Source organism: Myotis nattereri (genome assembly GCF_964212035.1).
Source record: "Myotis nattereri genome assembly, chromosome: 1".
NCBI lineage: Eukaryota > Metazoa > Chordata > Mammalia > Chiroptera > Vespertilionidae > Myotis > Myotis nattereri.
The window spans coordinates 59,493,635-59,520,296 of record NC_138075.1 but is presented as its reverse complement, the minus strand read 5'-3'; the positions used below and the strand labels follow the sequence as shown (position 1 = coordinate 59,520,296).

The 26,662-nt window shown below is 47.4% G+C and overlaps 1 protein-coding gene and 1 pseudogene across 3 annotated transcripts; one reads left to right on the top strand and one right to left on the bottom strand.

The window, feature by feature from the left end:
• Positions 1-946: 946 nt before the first annotated feature.
• HDC (histidine decarboxylase) lies at positions 947-17,974 on the bottom strand (the record flags this gene model as incomplete). 2 transcript variants are annotated; one of them, XM_081102281.1, is made up of 12 exons in its annotated part: positions 947-2,000; positions 2,137-2,238; positions 3,500-3,598; positions 6,884-6,974; positions 7,065-7,227; positions 8,080-8,146; positions 8,848-8,991; positions 9,245-9,379; positions 10,804-10,926; positions 11,848-11,961; positions 15,544-15,716; positions 17,944-17,974. In XM_081102281.1, the coding sequence occupies 12 exons, from the start codon at positions 17,972-17,974 to the stop codon at positions 1,257-1,259; spliced, it is 1,986 nt and encodes a 661-aa protein (XP_080958407.1). In that variant the 3' UTR covers positions 947-1,256. The 2 variants fall into 2 exon arrangements, with proteins under 2 accessions (XP_080958407.1, XP_080958408.1); XM_081102282.1 differs by lacking the exon at positions 3,500-3,598.
• Positions 17,975-18,737: 763 nt separating this feature from the next.
• On the top strand, positions 18,738-26,443 carry LOC308518866 (pumilio homolog 3-like; annotated as a pseudogene). Its single transcript has 3 exons — positions 18,738-18,927; positions 24,760-25,199; positions 25,603-26,443. The product of its transcript is annotated as a pumilio homolog 3-like (transcript).
• Positions 26,444-26,662: the final 219 nt, after the last annotated feature.

The window sequence follows — 26,662 nt, the reverse complement described above, 5'->3', positions numbered from 1 at the left end:
CTTCCCTGACTCTACTGAGTCCCCACCTGTCCCCCTCCCTACGCCCTCTTTCTCCCTTTAAAATACCCAGTGACATCTAGACAAGTCAAAGTTGAGTCCAGTTCCTGCTAAACTCTTTTCCTATTGCAATAGTAATTATTACTGAATAAAATGACTGATTAAAATCTGTTCTTGCCACTTTAACTGGTGTTCAGCTTTGTTTGCCTTGGACATTGCTAATATAACCAGTTTCAGAGCCATTCCCTAAAAAAGTGCCCTCTGAGATGGGAAGAAACTAATTTTTGGGGCTGTGAACTAACTCTGAGCAAGCTGCCACTGAACACAGCTTTTATTTGACTACAGGGTCCAGAAAACTGGGCCAATCCCTAGAGGAAGAAAATTTAAATGTATGGAAGGACCAGATGGCCCACTGGACTGAGAGCCTCCGCAAGTACATCCTTGAACAGCACAGTACAGAGGAAACAGCATGAGCTTCCTGAAGACGAGAGCTCTGGGCGTGGCCACGTACAAGCCGAGTGGCCTGGAGCCTCCGTGTCCTCCTTTATAAACTGTGAGCCACCGTGCCTGCTTTCCTCAAACCGAGGGCTCCTCCAGACTCACTTTTTCACAGTCAAACCCAAATCTTCAGTACCCTCTAAAAGCAGAATCCACCCGGCTGGCTCAGTGGTTGAGCACTGACCTATGAACCAAGAGGTCACGGTCAGGGCACAGCTCCGGTGGCGGGCTCGATCCCCAGTGCAGGAAGCAGCTGATCAATGATTCTCTCTCACCATTCATGTTTCTATCTCTCTCTCCCTCTCCTTTCCTCTCTGAAATCAATTTTTTTAAAAAAAATTTTAAAGCAGAATCCAAAAGTACATGCATTTAGGCTCCAGGATATGCGCTGGTTAATTAACCAATGTTTCAGTCATCAATTAAATCACACAGGATATGCTTTTTTATTTTTCATAGACAAGCACGGTTTATTTCTACGTTACATTTCATATCACAAGCTAAACCACAGAAGCTTCCTGTCCGTACACCACCCTGGGCCCTTTTTCTCTGACCAAACTGCTAGAACCTTCTGGGCCATGCTGGCTTCAACTCGCCATTTGTACCCTTTTATGAGCCATAAAACCTCTAGGAGAATCTGAAAAAAAATTATGAGCTTTCCCCCTATAAAAATGCACATTCACGTAAGCACACAAATTCAGCGTACAATTCCGAGGAGCTCGGAGCCTCCCTGAAACACTGGTCGACTCCGCTGGAACCCTGGTCTAGACCGTCGCCTGCAGGGGACAGCAGGGCAGCTGCAGCCCACACTGCAAGCTGCATTCAGGGAAGCTGGGGACGCTGTAGAACTTGATGAGTTTTTTGAAGGCACTTTTCTTCAGCATCATCACCTCTTCGGGAAACCTAGAGAGGATGTTGACTGTGGAGGAGCCCCCATCCTTCACGGGGCCCTCTGAGGACAGTGGCTTCTGAGCACTCACAGGCACGCTGTTGCAACTGAGCGAACGCACGGCCTTCCTCTTGTTCCGCACGGACAAGTAATTGATCAGGAAGGAGGACAGCTTGCGCTTGGCCTCTGCTGGGGCCTCTTCGGAAAAGCAGTCATCAGGTGGGTCTAGCAGGGTTTCTAGGGGGCAGCCTTCTTCCCTCCCAAGACCGGCCCCCACACGCTGAGGCTGCTTGGCGATCCTTCGGGCCTGGGCTAGGTCATCCTCCGCCCCGCCGACGGACTGAAGGGCCCCTCCACAGCTCAGGGCTCTGGGGCCCCTGGTTTGGGGGATGAGACCCCTGGCCTGAGGGCTCGGCTGGGAGGTACAGTGCTGACTCAGGATGAGAGTGGCGGCGTCGCGAATGAGATTCCAGTCTCTTAGGATGTCATCCCTGGTGGTGAACTGGGAGGTCACGGTGAAGCGGATGATCAGCTTGTCCTGGACGGTCGCCGGGATGAGGAAGATTTGGCCAGCTTTAGCTATTTCCTTCAACACACTCTCCGTGAGACAGTTAGGACCCTGTTTGAAGGATAAAGAGAAGTGGAGTCTGTACCACATCCCCTGTAAGCATCCCCAAAAGCCCAGCATTTACAGTTTCCAACATGCTAAGCATTCACCGAATAGCTTCATGCATAGCCACGGACGAGGACATTACCTTTAGACGAAAAACCACCAGGCCAAGGTGCCTCTTGGCAGGAATTTCAAAGAAAGGGTCCTTTCTGACCAGAGATTCAAAATACTTAGCCATTTCAGTCCCCTAGAATTGTAAACAGAGAGAGAGCTGAGATGAATAGTCAGGCAAGGGCCAAGCGTGCATTCACTTCCACACGGCTGTGTGGGTTTAAGCCAGGACCTTCGAACCACTGAGATCCGAATGGCTTCCGCCACATTTTCTTCTCTGATTTTGCTCCTATTCCAAGCTGGGCACCCTCCGACGGCTCCCTGTTTCTTGTCGTTTCACATCTACCTCCAGACTCATGTCTCAGGGCCTTCTTTCAACTCACCCCAGAACCAGAAGGCATGTATTTTGTGATCAAGACAATCTTAGCCTCATATCCTGGCTTCACAGCTTCTTGACCCGCCAAGGGGGCAAGTGAGGGCCAACACCCAGCCCAGGCCCTGCGTTCCCAGCCAATGCCTCGTGAGGGTGGCAGGTTGTTTCTACTGCACTAAAGGCACCATCTTCGCCTCCCAAACCTTCCCGCCTCACATGCCCTTGCATCCCCTTTTCCCCGATATTCCACAAAGAACGTGTTTGACACATCATCTCCACGTACACTGCGGAGAGGCTGTGTACCTGGTTAGGCGATACAGTTTCTGCTGGAGATGAAAAATTTCTGGAAATTGATACTAGTGACGGTTGCACACATTGTTATTTCACTTAATGCCCCTTCACTGTAGACTTAAACATGGTTAAAATTGTAACATTTTTTATGTATGTTTTACCATAATAAAAAAAATTAAGCTTTGTATCATATAGATCTTCCACTGAAATTTGGTAATTTCAATTTTTTTTCTGTTATTTCCTATGTTGTTAACTAAACAAGAACAGTACTTGTCTTCTTTCATTTCTTAAAATTTCTCCAAGTGTCCAATCGTCTCAAACATTTGCTAAGTAATTGCTGTCACCTGGTTCTCACACCTGCTACTCTGTTTCAAGGGAAGGCAAGGGATTCAGCTAATCATGTCTTTGACTAGGATGAAACGAGTTTCTCCAAGCCTCATCCAGAACCCTTGTCTCTCTCCACTGCACGGTCTCTTTAAAACAGTCTCCAAGATCTCTTCATGTTCAGGTCCTCAGGCTCTCTCAGGGAAGCACCCTGCTAAATATTTTCTAGCTGTTTTATGTGTCATGCTCTGCTCAGCGTTCCTCTAGCTAACACAGAGAGGGCCACCCTGAATAGTCAACTCCCAGGAGCCCGAGAACAGCCCCAGACACCTGAGCCCAGCCTTCCTCCCCACTGGGACACACAGCAAACGCAGCTCAGCCCACAGGCCTCCCACAAACGATTACACACATGTCTGACGTGCGCTTGCAGATTCTTCACCCCGAAGGACCGAATCACAAACCAGAGCTTAATGGAGCGAAACCGCCGGCTCAGGGGGATCTGCCAGTGCTAAAACAGAGGAACACAACGCCAGGTTAGAGACAGGACACCGCCCCCTCACGCACTCCTGGGCCTTAGCATCCTTGGCTGCCCAGCCCTCCAGGGATGGTCGGTATCACCAGATCTCTGAAGCAGTTGCTAAGCAGCAGCCAAGGCAAGTTACCCAAAAGCTGCCCTGTCATGTGATGAAGTCACTGGTGAAGGTGACCAATAAGTCCTTGTCCAAGAGCAGGACAAGTGGAAACCAAGTCCATGACCCTGAACCAAGGAGAAGACACTTTACGTTTAAGTGCACCTTTAAACATTTCATCCAGGCTGAAACTCAAGGTAAGGGAGGGCAATATGTTTGTGTTTTCCCGAAGGGAACCTCAGTTCCTTGAACAGCAGAAAATAAAGTTCTATTTCTACTCCCTACCCCCGCCCCCCCCCCCCCAAACTGTAAAGTACAGCGGTCAAGAGCTCAGAGGCCGGAGCCCCGCAGACCTGGTGTCTCCTGAGCTCTGCCCCACCGGGCTGCGACCTCGGCCAGTGCCACCTACTGGTTGCTTGTGAGGCAGAAAAGGAACAGCACCCCGAGGAAGTGGTTCAAAAAGGGTGTAAAGAGCTTCACAGGAAGTTGACAGCCAGTTTGGGCTACTGACACAATTAAAATGTGAGCCGCAAATCACGGTAGTATTTCTGCCTAGCCCAGGAGATGGTCATCATTTCATTTCACTTTCTCATGCTAACTTTTTCCTGTGCCCTCAGGGGGCATCACTCCAGCTTTCAGATTTCAAATGAGCATCTGCGTGTCAGCCTCTGTTAGACTAACATTGACCTTTTTTTCCTGGTGACTAAATTCAACCGAGCTTAAAGTTCAAGGTTGCCAGCACCAGAGATTTGAAATGTTTCCATGCATTATCTCACCAATTTCTCAGATCTGAAAACAGAGCAAAGGGTGTGGGAAACATTTCCAGTTATTCTGATGGTAATGTGGCTTCTAGGGACCACCTCTTCAAAGGTCAGGAAGATTCTACACAGTTTCTGTTAACTGAAAGTAAATATTGACGCAATTGAATATTTACGTACTCATCCACAGGACTGCCAAATCCTCAAAAACATACTCACCTTCATTCTTTACCCCAACTTCCTGACCCAGGCACAGTTATTGGCTGAGACAGTATTTCTCCCACATCAAATACTAAGCCTATGATTTCCAGGCAAAGCGCTCGCAGTGAGCACCAGCTTGGAAACTTGCGTTTACCAGCAGAGGGCATCAAAACGCAGACACAGAGCAAAATCCCTGTTAACAAGGCAGACGTCCCCTCCACCACTTGTTAGAATCTAACAGTTGAACGGACACTCTGGGAGGAAAACGAAGGGATGCTAGGGGCCTTCTCTAAAAAAAAAAAAAAATTGCTTTCCAGATGCTTATAAATTCGCTACTTTATTTCACCAGCAAATTAAAGGAGAGGCAGAGATTATTTTAATTTTTATTTCTTCACACTCTGTCTATATATACCCAGTTATTCCTCTTGTCACTATTCTAAAACCAACCCATGCTGACCCAGCGGGGTGGCTCCTGCTGATATTATCGTTTGGGCTTACAAAGGGTGACATGCTCTTCTTTAATTTGAGGCATTCCCAAACCTCCTCTGTGTACTTCACCATCTTGCAGGTCTCCTCTGCAAGACCATGCCTGCCTGCCCCCATTCACTATTAGGGAGGGACATGGTACATCCCTGATGTCAGAGAACCGTGGCCTGAGTTTAGGTGGCTCCAGGTCCCCAGGAATGAAGCCCCTAAGTCTTCTCTCCCAGGATGCTGTGGGCTTCTATTTAAAGCTGCAGCCACCTGGGTGAAAAGGAGCTTGGGGCATAGGTCAGAGCAGTAGGGAAGACCCCCAGGTCACAGCAAATAGCAGCTTTAGTTTTCCAGGAGTTTCTTTGTAGACTTGAAAATTAAATCCATGGGATTAGAGGTGAGAGAAGAAACGGTACAAAGCAGCACTTTCTAGATGTAGAAGTAGAAACAGTAAGGTTCCAGACTCATAGATGCAGAGAACAGGCTGGTGGTGGCCAGGGGGTAGGGAGACAGGGGAGGGGTGAAAGAGGCAAAGGGATTAAGAAGTACAAATTGGCCCTAACCAGTTTGGCTCAGTGGATAGAGCGTCGGCCTGCGGACTGGAGGGTCCCAGGTTCTATTCGGGTCAAGGGCATGTACCTTGGTTGTGGGCACATCCCCAGTGGAGAGTGTGCAGGAGGCAGCTGATGGATGTTTCTAACTGTCTATCCCTCTCCCTCCCTCTCTGTAAAAAAATCAATGAAATATATTTTTTTAAAAAAAGAAGTACAAATTGTCAATTACAGAATAGTCATGGGGCTGTGAGGTACAGCATAGAAAATACAGTCAATAATATTGTAAAAACTATGCATGGTGCCGGGTGGGTACTGGAAACATTGGGGGCACCACTTTGTAAAGTATATGATTATCTAACCACTATGCTGCATGCCTGAAACTAATACAAAATAATACTGAATGTGAACATATAAGGAAATCAAGGCCCACTAAGTTTCCCCAAGCCACTGCCGCCTCCCCTTGGACATGACAAGCAACTTATTTGTTTGCCCTACAATTACAAGAAGGACTGTCTTCAAACTGGGGTGTTAAATCTGAAGAACCTGTTTCCCCAAGAGATCACACAGGCTGGCAATGTGGGCAGGTTGGAAAGACTGAGATGCAGCCAGTGAAAGCACCGGGAATGTTTAGAAGCATCTAGAAACTCAGGAAGGATGTCCCTGACCCGCCCCAAGGTGGAGCCTTCCACAGCGCCTCCTTGGGGACAAAAACATAAAAGTGACTTAAGCAAGGGGCCCCTTTCCCTACTCCAGGAAATTCTGCACCCTGCCCTGCTGCTGGGTGGCAGGCAGGAAAGATTGTCCAGGACAGAGGAAGAAGAGAATGGCTCCGTTCTTGGTAAGGAGATATTTCTCGGAATAATTTTTTAAAAAACATTTTTTTAAAGGGCCACAAAAACGTTAAAACATAAATAAATAAATAAATAAAAATTTTAAAAGGGCCACAGGTACTTAGGAAAGGTACAGACTGCCTCAAAAGTTGGTCTCATGTTCAGGGTTTTTAAAGTGTCCTGGGTTTCATGCCGGGCACAGGGCTACAGCAGCAGTATTATAGGGTGGACTCCCCATGGGCCACTCTCTGACCAGAGCTGACATACAGGAGACCCTGGGGGTCACGTGCAGACAGCTTCCATTTCAGAACCCCCGTCCCCTCCCCCGCTCGCTCCTGGCCACTCACCATGAAGTCGGTGGCCGCGCCCGAGTTGGCATGCCTGAGGTAGACGGGGTTCACGCTGAAGGTCTGCTGCAGCTTGTACTTGTTCTTGACCCTGTGGGTTCCCCGAGGGCATCAGTGGCAGAGGCCTCTCCAGGGGAAGCAAGGCTTTCCCGGGGGCTGGGGGCTCGGCTGCCACACTCACCAGAACCCGGTGCAGTCAAAGTGCACCATCATCCACTTGGAAGGGTTAAAGGTGAAGGAGTCGGCATACTCGATGCCCTGCAGGAACCCCCGGAACTCGGGGCACAGGAAGGCAGTGCCCGCGTAGGCAGCATCGATGTGGAGCCACAGCCCTTCCCTGGCACCTGAAGGGGCAAACGTCACCTGGCTGGGAGGGGGGCCTGGGGTGGGAGTGGGGGTTGCCACCAGCCAGCTAAAAGGCATCTCTTGTCTGGCCCAGCTGGCTGGTGGGCTACAAGAAAAGAGCTGGATAGGCCGGCCTGCTCTGGCTTCCTGGGACGTCAAGGCCCGTGGAGATGAGAGGGAGCCTCCATGTGAGGAGTGGGCTGGAATGAGGCCCCACCACCTCCTGCAGGGAGAGCCTTCAGAGCCCCACCCTGGCCTGTTCCCCTCCCTGGCCGGGGGTCCACACCTGTTGGCCTCATCCTAGAGCTTTCTGACACAGACCCCAACTTGCCACTGGCCCGGAGAGCAATGTTAATGCGTCTAATACACGCATTAGAGAGGGATGCCCCTCATCCTAGCTGGTTTCTTGTTCAGAGATTTAAACAATCACATTTGGGGGTTTTTTCTGTCGTGATCTCCCTCCATGGTTTCCCCTACCCTCCACTTCTCATTTTCTTAGCCGAGACCAGAAGACATTTCACTGTCCTCATTCTCCCCGTGCTTTGGGGTGCAGCCTGCAGTAAGCCGATTTCTGGACACGAAGTGAGAGGGTGAGAAGCCTGAGGCTCACACTGTCACCTCCTAGGACAGGACGCAAGGGAGAGCAGCTCTCACCCCTGGTCACACCTCTGGGGAAGCAGTGGCCTGGCTGCCTGGGAGGACACATTTGTCACCTGTGGTGGCTCTTCCTACACTCTCTGCAGTGATCATGGAGGGGCAAGATAACTCCACAGAGTTCCTTTCAGGTTCTTGCTCTAGGGAACATTCTAGAATTCATTACTTGGCTTCCCAGCCGGACAGGGCAGACTTACATATGGGGCCCAGCTCTGATAGGCAGTCAAAGGCACAGACCCCAGTGGTTCCCAGGGTTGCACAGACCTGGAGGCAAACACAGGAAGTTAATGTGGGAAAGTGGGCTCTTGGGACACATTTGGCTTGAAAGAAAATTTAACCACAGATATTATCTACCCCACCATTTCACTAGAGAGTGGGTATCTCACACTATATTTTACTGTGACCCACAGTAAGAAATGCATCTTACCCCAGTCGATGTGGCTCAGAGGTTGAGCATCAGCCCATGAAAATTGAGAGGTCACAGTTCCAATTCCCAGTCGGGGCACATGCCCAGATTTCAGGCTCGATCCCCAGTAGGGGGCATGTAGGAGGCAGCTGATCGAGGATTCTCTGTCATCTTTGGTGTTTCTATCTCTCTATCTCTCTCCTTTCCTCTCTAAAAATCAATAGCAACATCTTTTTAAAAAACGAAATGCATTTTATATGGTAACCTAGTACCTATATACATGTGTGTTTGAAATAAAAGTTTCACCAAACAATACATACTCTGGCTACAGGAATGCACTTTGAGATTTTTCTATTCCATTTCTTTTTTTAATGCTGGTTATGAACCTCCCAAATTTATTTTCTAACACACAAATGAATAGCAACTCAGAAATTATAAAACATTGCATTCGAGGGCCTTTCTGCTTTTGTTTGCAGCCTGTTACTTACCTGCATCCTGCCATAATTCCTTCCTCACCTCCACGTCTATCATCCTAAGCTCAGAGCACATTCTGACTTACAAAGACAGGCACCAGGCCCCGCTCCTTGTCCTCCTCGATGGCTTTCTGAAGAGCTTCCCCTCGGAGTGAGAAGTTGCTGTCCACGGGCAGAAACTTCATCTTCACAAGAGAAATCAAACCAGCCTTTTCCACTGAGGAGTGAGCCTGGCGGGACCACGGAAACCTGTTAGCAGAGTCATCCTGGGAGGAGCACTCCCCGAAAACTGCTGAAGCCAGAGTAAGGGAGTCCCACATAACATTCAACACTTGTCTGTCCCTGCGGTTCCTGGAGACAATCTCACAGGCCTGCGCTCCCCTGAGCCCCAGTACACTCATATCTGGAAGAAAATGACTCCAGGGCCAAGACTCCGGAAGCCAAGCAATGGCCTGAAGGTATGGCCTGTGGTGGGCAACTCACCTGGTCAGAGGCGTAGGCAATGAGCCTCGCATTCAGGGAGGACTCGTCTGCCCCGGGCTCAGACGCTTTCATTTCCAGAATTTTGTTCTTTCTTGCCGCCAGCAAGGCAATCAAGGTGGACTCACTGACTGTGCTCTGTAGTGGAAGAAGGATTACCAGTGGCAGCCACTCCCTGTGTTCTCTTCCAAATTCCCCAGGCTCTTCACAGGGTGTGTGTGTGTGTGTGTGTGTGTGTGTGTGTGTGTGTGTGTGTGATAGCTATTCCTCAAAAGAGCACACAGCTCCTGCCTAAGCTCACAGACCTATTCTGCATTCTCCATTCACAGCACCCTAAGCAACCCTGGGACACCTCTCTCTAACTTTCCAGAGAAGTAATGAAAGCTCATTTTCACCTAAAACCAGCATCTTTATCAGAGAGGCCACAGACACCAAAAAGAGAATGTTTAGCTTCTGATAGATACAAGTTTGGTTCTAGATACGTTTGTTCCTCTTGTAAAACATGCTTAAAAGAAAGCACTCGCGTCCTGGCCAGTTTGGCTCAGTGGACAGAGCATCAGCCCGCCGACCAAAGGGCCCTGTGTTCGATTTTGGTCAAGGGCGCGTACCTCAGATGCAGGCTCAAATCGATGTATCTCTCTCACGTTGATGTTTCTCTCTGTGTGTCTCTCCCCATCCCTTCCACTCCCCCCTCCCCAAGAAAAAAGTCAATGGAAAAATATCCTCGGGTGATAATTAAAAAAATAAAATAAGAGGTTTTAGAGGCTATATTTTCTCATCATGGTGCAGTAAAATTCAAAATAAATAATAAAAAATGGTCAAAATATCTTTATGCTTGGAAATTGAGAAACGTTATCCTTATGGTTTCTCCTCATTCATCCACTCAGTCTTCAATGTCTTTGCTTCTGGAAGACCCGCTGCTGATAGCTCCCTGCTATCAAATATATATAATATACATAGATAGATAGATAGATAGATAGATAGATAGATAGATATTATATATATTTGAAGAACCATCATTTGATAGATATACAAAAGATAGGGTTGTAGGACTAGATGAACTGATGTGCGCTGTTAATTTCTCACTGCCAAGGGCCTCCTGGACTTAGGAGGGATGGGAAGAACCTCTACTTGCTTCTCTTTTCCCATTAACATATGGTGTGAAGTGGGACAAAGGAGGGGAGTTGTCAGATTGTAAACTAAGAAACCTGAATCCAGTAAGACAGGAACTGTGATGATGCGTTGACCTTTCATCTTTTTCAAGGAAAAGAGATAGAGTGGAGATGGTGGAAGCAGCCGTGTGGACTAAGTGGAAGTGGAGAAGGGAGTGGCAGCAATGGGGGGAGGGGGCGGCTAAGCAGGGGGGGGTAGCTATGCCAGTGATGGTGTTGGTGATGACGGTGTCAACCATGACAGTGATGATGGTAATGGTGATGGTGATGGTGGCAGTGTGCGTGACATGTGGAGACTCCTGACGAACAGGAGAATTGCCCAGGCAAGGGTTTGGCTTATCCCCCACTACTTATCCCCCAGGCTAGGGGGAGCTTTGACAATAGAGGCACCTGCAAGACGCCTCCCCCGTGGCTGCCAGGGTGGTGGTGCAGGAAGTGCTCTGGGAGTCCCAGCATTTTCGCCAGCCAGTCCATGACGTTCATCTCCAGCTCTGTGCACGCAGGGCTGGAAGCCTGAAATCGGGAAAGTGAGAGCCTCATCTGGTTAGCCCCAGGGCACCAAGATGGGCCCACCAGCCCCAGAAATACATGTGTCTCTGCCCTAGTATTCCCCCTGGCTGTGACAGTATCCCTGGAGAAGGGATCAAGGCGAGGCCCTGTGCCCCAGCGCCACCCCACCCTCTATCAAACCAAAAGGGGAAAAGAATGTGGGGCTTTGGATTCTTGCCACCCTCGATGAGGTGGATTCTCTTGGGACTCCAAGCCCTAGAAATGGTTGCCTCCATTGGGCTCCCAAGTCCCTTAATTACCCAGCTGAGAGGCATTCTATAGGCCAGTAGGAAGTTTTAGGACTAAGAAAGCAAGCACTCCTTCCTGGAAATGATAGCATCTATCTTCCCCTCTCAAGCCCCCCCCCCCCACCCCGGCCCCCAACACACACACACACACACACACATCCTATAAGAGTTCAGGTTTAAAATATAAAGCTATTCTAAGAGTATTCTGGCATAATTTAAAGCTGATTGGTGCTTAAAGGGTTATTAAGGGAAGTCTTAGGGCCTCAAAGACAAGAGCACAGATGAAGTTGTACCTACAGGCACCAAAGTGCTTAGTTAGGGTCACAAATGGTGGCAATAACCAGACCTCAGTCCAAATCTCCTCTTTTCTCTCTGAGCTGTGTGATCATGGGGAGATAAGGTAGTTAAGCCTCACTTTCTTCATTCACAAAATGGGGCCAATACTCACGATTCCATAGAATTAGACAGGACAAGTTGAGATCATTTATGTAAAGTTTAAGTCCAAAGAATATAACCATGGTTAATATTTAAGTTGGAACCCTATTCAGAGACCAGGACCAAATACATGTGCCCCCGGATGTCACTTCCTGCTGCATCCCCATGGCCACTGGTCATAGGTACAGCCGCTGCTACTCACCCAGGTGAATCCCAAGCAGTTGATGGCATCAGCCAGCATGTCGCCCAGCAGTGATGGCCAAGAGGTGAGAGCTGGATAGTAGGCGTGCATATGGGGGCTCTGCCAATGTACCACCTGGAGGCAGAGCAGGTACACAGGTGACACGGAGGCATGTGTAGGAGGCCGTCCTCCTCCAGAGACCTTCCCTGGCAAGGGGAAGCACCCCGTCTGGAGATGGGCTGACATTTTCAAGACAGCCGACTAAGTGACACGGCTCCATAAAAATAAGACATAATCATGGTGTCCTTGCCGCCCACATTGCTCATCCTCTCAGCTAGCTCTTCAGTGGAGCATTTGCACAGATGCGAAGACCAGAAGGGAATATGTGAAATGGAAACTGCTATAGTAATTAGAGTGGGGGATTCTGGGTAATGTTCACAGTAGTCTCCAATGCTTATCTCCCCCGCCACCCCTGCCCAGTCATAAAAAGAAGGGGAGACTGTTGGGAACAGTCGGTTGCTTGTCTCATCCAGTTTCGTGAAAAGCAGTCTTTGTGTTATGGATCACTGAGCTCTCCGGGCAAGCATCTCCTGCGGGGTGAATGGATTCAAATCTGTCCTTAGCTTCCCAGTGAGGATGGAGAGAGGAGAGAAGAGGGAAGGAGAAGTGGAAGCCCAAAGGCATGGGACCCCTGCCTCCAGGCTAACCCCTGTGCCCACCATCAGCTAAGCTGAATCCAAGGAGGAGCCAAGTAGAACAGGTCCCTGAAGCATCCTCAGGGGCTCACTGGCCTCACTGATGATCTAATCTGGCTTCATCTCACTTCTCTGCAAACCCACCCTGTTTATCTCTTCAATCTTGTCTTTGAGCAATCCTGTTTGCCCTCACAGGAAGGTACTATGCACACAGACACGACCCTCTGAAATCTGTCAATTCTTAGAAAGCAACTACATACTCATTTCCTCACAAATGCTTGCCCAACTCCCCGGTCCCTTTGATCCCTTCCCTCAGCCCATGGGACACTCTCTTTCTAGTTGTTACACTCTTCTGAGAGCTCATTCGATGACATCTTGGTGTAGCATCGAGTTATTTAGGGGGCACAAATTCCTGTTATCCCTCAAGAGCAAGGACAGTGCCCTGGACAGCGTGTATGGTAGAAGGAGCCTCAGGCTTAAATTCAAAGGCACAGGTTTCAGTCCTGCCTCTGCCCCTAACCAGCTGTGTCACCTTGTCTATTGTGAAGCTACTGAACTTACCCTCCAAGGTCCCATCTTTGTATGATTCTCTTTTGAGATCCAGCCTTAATTTCATTTTCTTAAAGGGGATCTTAAAATTTGTAGGGGATTCAGACCCCATAAAACCAGGATCTCCCCCTGCGCCTTTCTCAACCTCAGTTTCTCATCAAAAACTGAATCCTGTCTCCTGGGGCTGCTGTATAAACCAGCCTGGAGGAAATGTGTCAAACGTAAAGCGCAGATGTGTATGGTGATCACCTGGTGATGGGCACATCCCTTATCCTGACTTGACTCTTGGGTGATCATACCTCTTCCTCTGCATTTCACCAGGCGGAAGGCATCATAGGTAACAACAGCATCTCCCATTCTCCATGACTTACCGTATTCAATTCTCACAGCACCCCTAGGAGGTAGGTTCTGCCATGATCCCTGTTTTACAGGTGAGAACTGGGGCTGGCAGAGAGAGGCAGCGTCCCTGGGATCACACACCCCTCAGAGGGGCAGACAGCAGAGCCCAAACACCCAGCGCTGTCTGACTCCAGGGCCCAGACGCCTAAGCAGGATGGCATCCTGCCCTCTCCCTGCTGCTGCTCTCCCCTCATCAAGAGTAGACGAGATTTTCTAATCAGGATTGGAACTAAAGCTAAATGATTGTTGTTTTTTTCTTCTCTTTGCATCGCGGAGGTGGCCGGGAGAGAAAAATTAGCCCCGTTGTCAGTGAGGTGCTGACCAAAACGAGAAAGCGGAGGGCCAACAGCTTTCAGGCCAACTCTGAGAGGCTGTGCAGCCTGTGAGATGAGATGAGAGATTGGGCCTCGTTACTGACGTGCTTAACGACATTATTTTGGAAACGCAGAGGAGGGCTCCATCCTCCTGATCCTATCAAGAGGCAATTGGGTGTTCTGGTGAGATACACACCGTGAGATAAGCCAGAGGGACGCTTATCAAAACACACAGATCTCTCAGTCCAGAAGTGAGCCTCTTTGACCGCACTCCCAGCAACCGCTGGAATTTCTCAATCGAATGAATCAGCTCATTTCCGCCTCTTCTGACAGTTGCTTTCACGGCACTACCAGCTTACAGTTGGCCCCGCAGCAGATGACATTTTACAGAATCAAATCCATGAGATAATCTTATCGGGGAGCTAGCCTCCTTAGTAAAAGTTTTCTTGATATAAAAATTTTCAAAATATGCTTCTGAACTAGGCTGACTGGTCAGAGAGATGGGTATGTGGCTTGGTGCAAACTGGCCATCGCTGTCTGAGTGTGAGTAGCTTCTCACCCCTGCCTCCAGGCACATTTCCCTCACGCCTGAGTCCACAGCTCTTCAGGGCTGATGGGAGCAGGTCCCCAGTCGATTTGGCCTCAGGAAGAGCTGCTGGGCACGTGCTGGTCAGAGCTCCAAGGCCCCACGCGGGGGAGGGAGCGGGACAGCCGTGTGTGGGCACAGCTGACGGAGGGCACCTGTGGGCACGGCACAGCCTAAGGCTCTCAGTCACTCACCAGCAGAGACTTCCACGTCTGCGTAGGAGAAACAGCAGAGCCTTGGGAGTAAGACTGGCCCAGGTTAAAGTCCTGGGTTTTCCAGGCACAAACTCTGCAGCTTTGGGAAGACAATGAACTCTGTGCCTCAGTTTACTCACGTGTAAAGCAGGGATCATAGGGTCACCGTCGGACAAAACAAGCTGGCCTGCAGTGCGGCTGGTACAGTGCCTGGCCTGTAAAAGGCAGCCCTTCCAGGGGAGGAAGACTCATGCACTTTTAGCGGGAATGCCTTCCTCAGCTCCTCACTCCTGGCGGCAGGGGCATCGCCAGGGCCCAGATCCCAGGACCCCGAGCCTCGGCTCCAGCCCCAGCCCTGGCAGCATCCAGCTTCTGTCTGCGCCCTGGCTCCTGGCTGCCCCCAGGTCGTGCCCTTTGTCTCTAGGAGTGGGGGCGATTGGGGGAAAGCCCCTGGTTACTCCCGAAAAGCAGCTCAATCACAAGGCCTCCGCCTGATCAGGAAGGAGGTGGCTTCACCTCATGGAGGAGAAAGAAGGGGCTGACGGGGCTCATTCAGCCCCCCAGGTGCCCAGCCCTCAGGGGCTGTGTTCTCAGCCTCCTTCTTGCTCTGTCTCATGTCCCAGAATTCTGTGGGAGCCCCTGGTCCTGCGGCTGTGCTTCAGGGACCACCCCAGCCCCCTCTCCATCCTGCTGGCCACAGGCGTCCTTGCTCCTCACTTCCCCCCACCCACTGGATCGCCAAACTTCTGTCCGACGAGGCCCTGGGCATAGTCCTTATTCTCTCTCGCTCCCCACCCGACACTACAGCGCCCCTGGCATCAGAAACCAAATTTCAGTCGAAGTCCTGGCCCTCCACGTGCCCAGAAGTTGGGTTTGAATGTCGGCCGAGTGGCTGAAGGGTCATCCCAGGCCTTTCTCATGCCTCCCGCCCACCCTTCTATTCCCCAAAGTCCAGAGTCACTCCTGTGACTGCATCTCACCCCAGGCATGATGACTCGCTCGATGTCCCCAAAGATGCTGTCCCAGCTGTCGGGGTCCTCGGGCGCGCTCTCGGGCAGCTGGGCTCGCAGGTAGCCGGGCCGCACATCTGGGGTCACCCGCCGCTCCCGCACGCTGCTCAGGTACTGGCAGATGTAATCCACCATCTCCTTTCCTGCAAGGGAGGCAGAGGAACCAGCCTCATGTTCCCTGGCTGGGCCTGGCCCAGGTGTGCTGTGCCCCTCGTGTCTGGGCTAAGAAACGTGGTGAAAGGGAGATGGGCTCATGGGGGTTAGGGGGACCGGATGCCCAGCAGAGGCCTTGTCTTCAAAAGAACAAAACGCGTGGGGGAGTGAACGAATGATGGAGGCAATGTGTGAGTGGACAAATGACCAACAGGGACAATCTCCAAAGCATAAAACTCCAGGGTCAGTGTACACCCTTTCCTTTTCCTCCCCTTCCCTGGTCTGTGTCAGCCTTGATCATCTCTCCCACCTTTCTCCCAACAACAGAGCATCTGTTAATGCAGTGGTTCTCAACCTTCTGGCCCTTTAAATACAGTTCCTCATGTTGTGACCCGCAACCATAAAATTATTTTCGTTGCTACTTCATAACTGTAATGTTGCTACTGTTATGAATCATCATGTAAATATCTGATATGTAGGATAGTCTTAGGCGACCCCTGTGAAAGGGTCGTTTGACCGCCAAAGGGGTCGCGACCCACAGGTTGAGAACCGCTGTGTTAATGCATGGCCTTACAGGTTCAGCAGAAACTCTGTGGCTCTTTCTATCCAAATACTGTTACACACACACTCACACATGCACTCACACACGCACACAGACCACACGCTTTGTTAGCACACATGGCAAGTTCCCATTCCGGGCTCTGATGAAAGGGGAAAAATCTATCTGTCCACCACTCCCAATGGATCAATAATTCCTCATGTGTTTTAGAGCCGTAAACTTCTTTAAGAATAGGATGAAAACTATAGGCTGACACACATGCAAAATTTGGTCTATAATTTCTGAGGTTCATGAAATTCCTAAAGCACAACCATAGGCCTCAACTAAGAACCCTGCACTCACCTGAAATCTTGCCTTAATCACTTTATCTCCCTTCCTGTGCTTAGAACATTTTTTAGATGCTCCCCCCCGCCCCTCCCCCCAAAAAATTTAACCAAATGAATGAACAAATGAATAGGAAGAAAGGTAGCCAAGTCAAACACTCAGAAGCCACTGTAAATTATGTATTCTCTCTTCCCGTTCAGTTCTCCGGGCGGGAGTTTCAGCCTGCGGTGTCCCTGTTGGAGTCTCTCTCTGACTCTCTCTCTCCATCTCCCCATCTGTGTCTGCGTATTCATCTCTCTTTCTCGATATACAGAATTCCTCCTTGGTACTCCTTAAGCTCCTCTTCCCCATGGAAAAAATCAAGTAAAATAAAATAGAGAAAAGGAGAGGGAACCTGAGCCTCTTCCCTCTATACCACCTCATGCAAAATTCTTACGATGGCCTCGGACAAAACTGTGAGTGAGCAAAAGCTCCCGTGCCCTTCTCGTGCCTGCAGCAGGCCCCCACCACAGGCCGGAGAGCCCTGGACCTAGCCCTCCACTTGTCCAGGGACAGCACGAAACGTATTTGTGTCCCACTCACACACAAGCACCTGCTCTCAGCTGAAGGTGCCTTCGGAAAGCAGCGATAGAAGCTAGTGCAGGTTAACGTCTACCGGCTAACAGCCACTTGGCCTGGATGGAGGAGAGAAAAAAACTTGGATCTGACACAGGACAATACCTCACAGCAAAGGAACCTCAGGCAACAGAACCAGATAGTGGGAGGAGGATATAGAAACTTAGAAAGAAAGAAATTATAAGCGACGAGCTGCTTCCCCACTCAGGAGAGCGATGCCTGGACATGCAATAACCTTTTGGCTTTGCTCGGCACACAAGGCTTGGTGGATGGACAGCAGGTGCACACTGAACTTTTACGGAGTGTATGACTGAAAGAAAGAACACTACTGAAAAGTTCACACATAGGAAAATGAATACTAAGAAGGAAAAGATCTTGCAGTGACTACAGAATGCTTAGGGAATTTTTTTCCCATTTCAGGATACGAATAATCAATCCCCCATTTGCCATTTAGTGAAGCAGGAATCCAAATCCTCTATTTTGTGAGAAAGTAGAAAAGAAAAGCATGACATGGCAGAGTAGGCGTATATGAGAGGAAGGATGAAAGAGGTGGAGAAAAGTTTTAAACTCTGGTCCCACATTCCTTTCGCAGAAAAAAAAATTGCAGCAGCCAACTCTAACTCCCAGTCAAATGACACCCCAAAATCTAAGCACCCACAGCCGACAGCGGCTCTCGCGGCTGGCAGCGGGGAAGAGGGCCTGGGATGCCCGTGGCTCACCTCTCTCTCTGTACTCCTCAGGCTCCATCATCCCAGTCAGTGCCTCAGTCAGCCTCACTCCTTCTCACGGACACTAGGAGGTCCCAGGGGCACTCCTGGGCAGCAGGATGCGGCCCTGTATTTAAAGGGTTCTCCTGCTTCCACCTTAGCTCCGCCCTCCAGAAGCCCTTCCTCTAGGCTGAATTAACCCACCCTTCCTCTACCAATGCTCTGAGGGACAGTGACCACGACCTTGGTCAAGAAATGGAGGAAAAAACGTTACACTTAGCAACCCGAGCCTGCAGGGAAACGTGGTGAAGAGCCCTCAGTCCTTACTGCCCCTGGCTTCAGACACGGCCAGCCTCAGACAAAGCTCCCAGGACAAGCCGAGGGTATGCAGGATAAGTAGCACAAATTATTAGTGTTACTCCTGCCACTGCTTCCCGGCGGCAGGGAGGGAGGAGTGGGCACTTAAAGGGATGCTGGCGCTGTGCTCAGGAGCGGGCAGATGTTAGCATCTCGCAAAAGGAATTTTTTTATTGCTACATAATACGTATTGTTGTAAAGAGATGAGAAAATACAGATAAGCAAAAAGAATAACAATCACCAGACATAATCACTTTTAGCACGAGAGAGAGAGAGAGAGAGAGAGAGAGAGAGAGAGAGAGAGAGAATATGCATAAAGGGACATACAGAAGCCTAAATGTTCAGAGCAGCATTATTCATAACAGCCAAAAAAGTGGAAACAACCCAAATGTCCATCAACAGATAAATGGAGCGATACGATGTGACATAGCCGTTCAACAATAAGAAGGATGGACGTGCTGACACGCAACAGGAAGAACCCTGAGAGCATTATGTTAAGTGAGAAGAGCCAGTCTCCAAGCACCACATGTTACATGACTCCATTTATTGGAAATGTCCGGAAGAGTCAAATCGATGGAGACCGAAAGGATGGTGACTCGGGCTCTGGAGTCGGGGTGTGCGAGGAGTCAGAGGTTGACAGCAAGAGGAACAGGTTTGGGGGAGTTTCTTTCTGGAGGGTTGCTGGAAGGTTTTAAAATTGGCTATTGTGATGGTTGCACAACTCTGAATATTTTAAAAGTACTGAATTGTATACTTCAAATGGGGGACTTTATAATATGGAATTATACCTCAATAAAGCTTTGCTTTATGACAGATGCTCCAAAGTTTTCTCAAAGGGGCACTAATAGGATGTCCTTCTATATGTTTTGAAGTTTTTATTAAAACAACCATGAAAAAAACCTGAGTTGTACCTAACAAAGATAGTAAACATTATTCTGAATAATGTGCCTCCTCAGTGTTTGATGCCAGGTCTCTGAGATCCTGGGCAAAAATGCTTGGAAGCAGAGTCAGTTCCCTGGCAGACAGAGAATTTTTTTTAAAGCAGTTATAGGCTCATTCAAGTGTGAGCTTTCTTAATATATATTTTCTATAGCAAAGTAAGTGTGAAATTTTAACCTGAAATAATTCTTGAGAGTTATAATAAGTATGACTAAGTCTAGAATAATTATGAAAAAATTGTAATACAAAAATGAATGCTTGCCCAGCCAATGTGGCTCAGTTGGTTTAGCATCATCCCATGCGCCAAGAGTTTGCAAGGTCAGGGTTTGATTCTAGGTCAGGGCACATGCCAGGTTGCAGGCTCAATCCTGAGTAGGGGGCATGCAGGAGGCATCCAATCAATGTTTCTCATATTGAAATTTCTATATCTCTCTCTCCCCCTCTCCCTTCCTCTCTCTCTCTAAAGTCAATAAAACATTTGTTTAAAATGAATGCTTTACTGACAGTTGCCTGGCATACAAAAAATTCTTACCAAAAAATCAGGAAGACATTTAAATAATCCATAAAATTCACAATTATAAATCATGTAACCAATCAATAGTAAGATTGGAATTAAATCATCTATTTTCTTTAGCTGCCTCCTGCAGGTCCCCAGTGAGGATCAAGCCTGGGGCCCAGGCATGTGCCCTTGACCAGAATCGAACCTGGGACCCTTCAGTCCGCAGGCCAATGCTCTATCCATTGAGCCAAACCGGCCAGGGCTACATCATTTATTTTCAAGTGGTGTCCCACAAGAATTTTTAAAACATGCAATACCTGACTATTTAGTCAGGGGCACTGACCTTTCCCACAGACTGTCAACTTTAAGAAATAACAGCCAACACAACAATAGCTATCCTGTGTAAATGCTCTGTTTTGAACCATGAATGTATAGATCATATAATAAAGTTGCATCTTTTTGTTGTTGTTAATCCTCACATGAGGATTTTTTAAAAAAAAATAAGCGCTGCAGAAAACTTCTAATGGAACATTTAAATGGAACACCATGACTTGCAGGTGTACAGATCCTCCAATATCCTTCTCTTCTTTTAAGTGGCAGAATCTTTAAAAAAATTAAAGTGGGGTAGAGTTAGCTTTTACTCACTTCCGCCGTTGACAATCCAACTTACGCATTACAGAGAGTTTTCATGTTCTCATTCCAACGTCATGGCCACCCCTACGTGACGCTGGAAAGGACAAAGGTGGAACGTCGCCTCGGCCCGTTTTCCCGTCATTTCCTCCGGCGAGAGGGGGTTTCGCCGGAGACAGGCGGGGCGCCAGCGGGTGCGGGGCTGCCCGCCGCTCCTCCCGGCCGGGAACGGCGGCCGCGGCGTGGGAACCGAGGACCCCGGGCGCAGCCCCACGCGCGGGCCGGGCACCGCGCTGGCGTCGTGATGTCCTCTGCCGGGCCCACGCATCACCGGCGGAACCAGGCTCCTTTCTGCTCTTTCAAAATAAAAATCTTGAGAAAAGTGTTTGCGGTTGGGGGGGGGGGGGTTGGGGGGGAACACGTCTCGCACGGGCTGACAGTCGCGATCTGGACCCCGCACCCCACCGCGGGGTTCTCCCCATTTGACTCCGGGCCTGCGCCCCTCCGCTCCCTCCGCGGAAGCGCCCTGGCTCCCATCTTTCAGATGCCCCCCCACGCGCCCTACACACCCGCCGTCACCCCGCCCAGGCCGACCAGGAGGTCTCGGGTGTGAGTCACACGGAAAGACCACCCTCGTGGGCATCCCTCGCACCCAACGCCGGCCCCCGGGCCTCCCCGGCTCCAGCCCTTGACCCAAAAACCTCCGAGGCAGAGCCGCAGAGCCGCCCTCGAGGATATTTTTTTTTTTCATTGCTTTTCAGAGTGGAAGGGAGGGGGAGAGAGAGAGAGAAACATCAATGTGAGACAGACACATCAACTGGTTGCCTCCTGCACACACCCCGGCCAGGGACGGGAAGCAAATTCTCAACCCATGTAAGTGCCCTTGCCTGGGATTAAAACTCCCAAGCTGCCTAGCAGGTTTGGCTCAGTGCATAGAGCCTTGGCCTGAGGACTGAAGGGTCCTGGGCTCAATCCCCTGTGGGGGGCATGCAGGAGGCAGCCAATCAGTGATTCTCTCGCATCATTGATGTTTCTATGTCTCTCTCCCTCTCCCTTCCTCTCTGAAATCAATAAAAATATATTTAAAAAAACAAACACAACCTGCCAGTGCTCGGGCGACACTCTAACCACTGAGCAAAACAGGCCAGGACTAGAACTGCCTCTTATTGGTAACATCGCATAATAAGGTTGCATCTGATTGGTTCATTCTTGGTACTAAGAATCTTTATATACAAGTACAGGCATCTGATTTTTTAAAAAGTCACTTTGGAGCAAAACAAGTAAGTAATTACTGCTATTATTATTATTTTTGTAAATCAATCAAAATTATACCTATTTTAGTGTCAGATTGGCAAAAAATACATTTTTTGGGATGTGCTGCAGAATTTTAATAATTAGTTTATATGTGCTATGAGAAGAAACAGGTTGAAAAATCACTGGATTATATAGTACTATGTATTTGTATATGGAGGAAACATTACATATCAACTGTGTACATGAGATCTAAGCTATTCAAATGAAAAACCAAATAAGCAATTAATAAAGTGCAGTGGACAAATTCATAGAGATCAGGTGAAAACTTTTCCAGGAGGCAAATGGTAGTTTTTGGGGGGTTACATATATATCTAAAAATGAGAAGCCCTAGGAACTGCATCCAAATTACATTCACTATTTGATTTTCATGGAAGTGAAATATTTTTAAAAGAACTCAGGCCATCAAATGATTTTTTTAAAAAACCTATAAGACTATCTGTATATCTATATATTTTAGAAAATACTGTTAGCAAGTCACAAAAATGTTGATACCAAAATTTTGATTTGGAACCAGAAGTATATCTCCAAGGATGAAACTGTGTTTTCCATCACAGGTTACACAGAGTAATCTGAGAATGAATTCGGAGAGCTCACGTCAAACTGAACCCATGTGCATTGAGATGTTCTCATAGCATGGAGAAAGCAAATAGCAAACCTCATTCAAAACTACAATATACCAGTTATCTATAATTAAATCCAAGTACAGTAAATAGTACTCAATGAACCAACAGATACATTAGTTAGTTCATTCCTAAGTAGACCTGACATGATGGGAGGAGTTATTTGTTCAACAGAAGCCAGGTGAATAGAAGAGGCTTTTTTTTCCTATTTGCTATATAAGCCTGAGTGCTAATGCCTTGGGAACCTATCCATATGGACATAAAGTTCCAACAACCATATTGTGTTTTTATCTGAAAAGGTTTTTCTTCTTGATATATTTTGAGTCCATTCTCAAGGTCTTCCAGGTATAAAAGTACAAAGAAACTATAGATTTTATCTGGAAGAAACTTTGTATAGAGTAATGCAGGAAAAAAAAAGTCACTTTGATATAAAAAGTCATATCAGCAAAAAGCATCCATGAATATGTCTATCAATTTATCAATTCCTATTATGGGCAAGTGTTTGTTCTAATGTTCAATAAATAATATCAGAAATTATCATATTGAAGAAACACATATTGGCATACATTTTCATTTAGCAATATGTCTTGGATAAATATATTGGTATACAGATCTTTTTGTTATAAACAAGCATCATCCAAATTACATGGGGTTTCACATGTATTCCCTTATCTCTTTAACTTTGCTCTTTTTGAATGCCACAGGAAAAAGCTCCCCAACTCCCAACACTCCACTGCAATGAACAAATAGAGCCACTCAGTGACAGTGAAGTAGAATAATTACTTTGCCACTCACATCATGAGAGATTGACATAAGAAGATAATTCCTAAAAGCCAATGAAAAAAATGACATCCCAAGTCCTTTGGGGAAGTAATTCGGATATAAATAAAATAACAATAAATGAAAATTAGTTGAGAAGCACAGTCCCCGCAGATATCATTCTCATTAGATGAAGATTTCCCAAAGCATCAGACTCAACTTCAAATTTGGAATCCTAGAGTTCCATAGGGAAGTGTTAAATCTGAATCAAGAAAAAGGCAACAAGACATCTAATGAGTTCAGTGTCTAAGACAGTACATAACCAGTACTATTCTACATGTATAGAAAAGAAATAATTAATTACAAGGAATTAATTCATTAGGCCTGATCACTCAGGGCATTGGGCTTGAATCTCTCATGAACACTCACCGAGAAAGGCTGCTCTGGAAGATGTCTGTTTACACATAAAAGGAAATAGCTAACCATCAATGTGGCAACTCCATCCTTACATCATGGAAACGCATTAAGTGCAGATTTCTAAAAACTTTTATAATTTTATTCTGTACATTCTTTGAACCCTCTGCTCAGAACACCATTGAGAATGATTAGAATGCAAAGCTTTTCCAGCCCACTGAAAACAGAAGCTCAAAAAGAGAAAAAGGCAACCCATTGCTTTAGTTATAAATTCTTGTCTTAATGATTTCATAGAACAGTGAATCAGGTGTAGTTGATTGAGGATTGATACGAGTCCTGCATAACAATCAGATCTGAAAGAAGTGAACGTCGCCAAAGACACCTGAATATTCATTGATACTACCATAGACTTCCTCCCTTTAAGTGCTAATTATTTTCTCCCATCTATGCCATGATATTACAGATCAAAATGCTTTCTCGCACAAGGTTAGCCTCTAGCAGAACAGAAAACTAGAAATAAATTAGCTTTCAGAAGCTTGTTTCCAACAGTCTCAAGGCTCTTCAGGGTCAAACTTAGTCTGGAGGCAAGACTGTACCATGGCTGGGCTCTGGGGTGAACACAAGGGCCCTTCTCCACTTCAACACCGCATGTCAGGGCACCCCACCTAATGTAAGTCCATATATGCACTAAAGTAATGAAAAGCAGACATAGAAAAAGTAGCTTCATGCTACTAAAAATAAGAACTTGCATTTATAAAATGTAGTTTTAGATCATTTAAAATTTATGTCAAGGCATTTTTATACACTAATAATGAAGTCTCGGAAAGAGAAACTAAACAAATAATTTTATTACCATAGCAACAAAAAAATTTATGATACCCAGGAATAGCCTTGGCCAGTTTGACTCAGTGGATAGAGCATCTGCCACCCGACTGAAGGATCCTGGGTTTGATTCCGAGCAGAGTCATGTACTAATTCCCAGCCCTAGTAGGCATGTGCAGGAGGCAACCAATCTCTTACACCAATGTTTCTCTCTCTGAGTCTCTCCCCCTCCTTTCTACTCTCTCCAGAAAAATTTGTTGAAAGAGAAAGCGGCGGTGAGTCCTGTGGCAGCCACACGTGTGCGAGTTGCCATGATGGAAGTCAAAGCAAAACAAAAATTCACAGAAAAAGGTGCAAAGATGTCACAAGAAAAAAACAGATTTTATAAAAACAATGATTCAGCTCGTGTGATGCAATGTTACATTCAGTTTGGCGATAAAGAGCAGAGGAAACAGGCTTTTGAAAGGCTGTGAGATGGCTCGGTTGAATTACGTAAAGCTAAATATTCCAGAAATATTGTTAAGAAATTTCTCATGTATGGGGGTAAACCGCAGAATGCGGAGATAATCAGACGTTTTAAAGGCCATGTGAGGAAGATGCCCCGACACGCGGAAGCCTCAGCCATCAGCCGTCGTGGAATACCATACAATGACAAAGCCATTTTAGAGCAGAGAAACATGACAGAGCGCCCAATGGGAACACATTTCAGCTTTACAGGTCAGCAGATCACCCAACTCTGGACAGTGTTAGAGGAACAGCCAGAAACACTAGAACTTATCATGGATGAAATGAAACAGATTCTAACTCCAATGGCCCAAAAGGAAGCTGTGACTAAGCACTCATTGGTGCATAAAGTATTCTTGGACGTTTTTACCTATGCGCCCCCAAAACTAAGATCAGAAATGATCGAAGCTGTGAAGCCACGGCCCGCGTGGCCTGGGTTCAAATACCTGAAGAAAGGGCTGACATGCAGATTAATACACAAGACAAGAAATATAAATTTGGAAATTATGGGGAAACCAGTTGTGAACTTAGTTCAAGGAACTAAGCTCCACTGAATCTCCATACCCATCTGCTTTTTATTTACTAGAATACACACTTGCCTTTTAGGAATGCAAACAGGCATATCAAAGGTGATGTTTAGTAAACAGTAAAGAGATCATCAAATTTGAGGGGTTGCCTTTGGCTATTGAGTCAGCAGCAGGTAATAAAATGCAGATATTCAGCCTTCTGAACATCAAAAGCCCCAATCAGCCTTCTGAGGAACTACTCGCATTTTTATTAATTACTGTTGATCTTGGCTTCCAGCACGAAGCCATCTGTAAAGTGGTGGTCTACCTGGCACACACACATAATGGTGCCAGAGTGGCCATGCACCGGCACACCCAAGGACAGGACAGTGATTGTGAAAACAATGAAGACTTCTGTTAAAAAGGCGGCTAATGGCCAATACTCCCATTTGGTTTTACTGGCAGCATTTGATTGTGAAGCAGATAATCATATCTGAAACTATTAGTTCCTGTCTAACATATTAAATGACAAATATGGAAGAAAGGTCCTGTTGTCCTACTAAGCCCCCAAGATCCTGCATATACAGTATGAGAAATTATTGAAGTTCTGCAGAAAGGGAATGGAAACGCACACAGTAAAAAAGGTAACAGAGATCCGTCGCTGAGAGCTCTTAGAATCCATCTCCCCAGCTTTGTTAAGCTAAATGCAAGATCACACTCAAGAAATGGTACTAGATAAGTCTGCCTGTGTATTGGTGTCTTGCATTCTGGAAGCTGCCACTGGAGACTCTCAACCTGCCATGAACACCATCGCCAGCTTGGCAGCAGCAGAACTGTGCCCCGGAAGCAAGGATGGAGAGCTTCACATTGCAGAACATCCTGCAGGGCATCTTGTTTTGAAGTGTCAAGATAAAAAGATGAAAGAAAACAGAAGAGATGGTTATTTTGCAAAAACCATTGTAGAGCATGTCGGTATGAAGAACCTGAAGTCCTGGGCTAGTGTAAATCGAGGTTTCATTATTCTTTCTAGACTTCTCCAGAGTTCTGACCAAGAAATTGCAAGCAAAGTCAAAGCTGGACTGAAAAGCCTGATTCCCACATTGGAGAGGGGAAAAAAGCACCAGCAAAGGAGTAGAAATGCCGCTTAAAAAAAACTGTGTAGATGGAAACAATTACTAAGATGGAATCATTGTTTCTCTTCTGATCTGGTTTCCCAGAGTGGAGAGAAGGCCTAGGGTCCACCTCGCTGGTAATTTGTGTATTCTGTATATGTGTTTCTTCTTTGTATAACAATAAGTGCACGGGTGGGGTCCCTCAGCCTGGCCGGAGATTGAGCTGATCAGGCCGTCTTGCCCAGTCCCGATCGG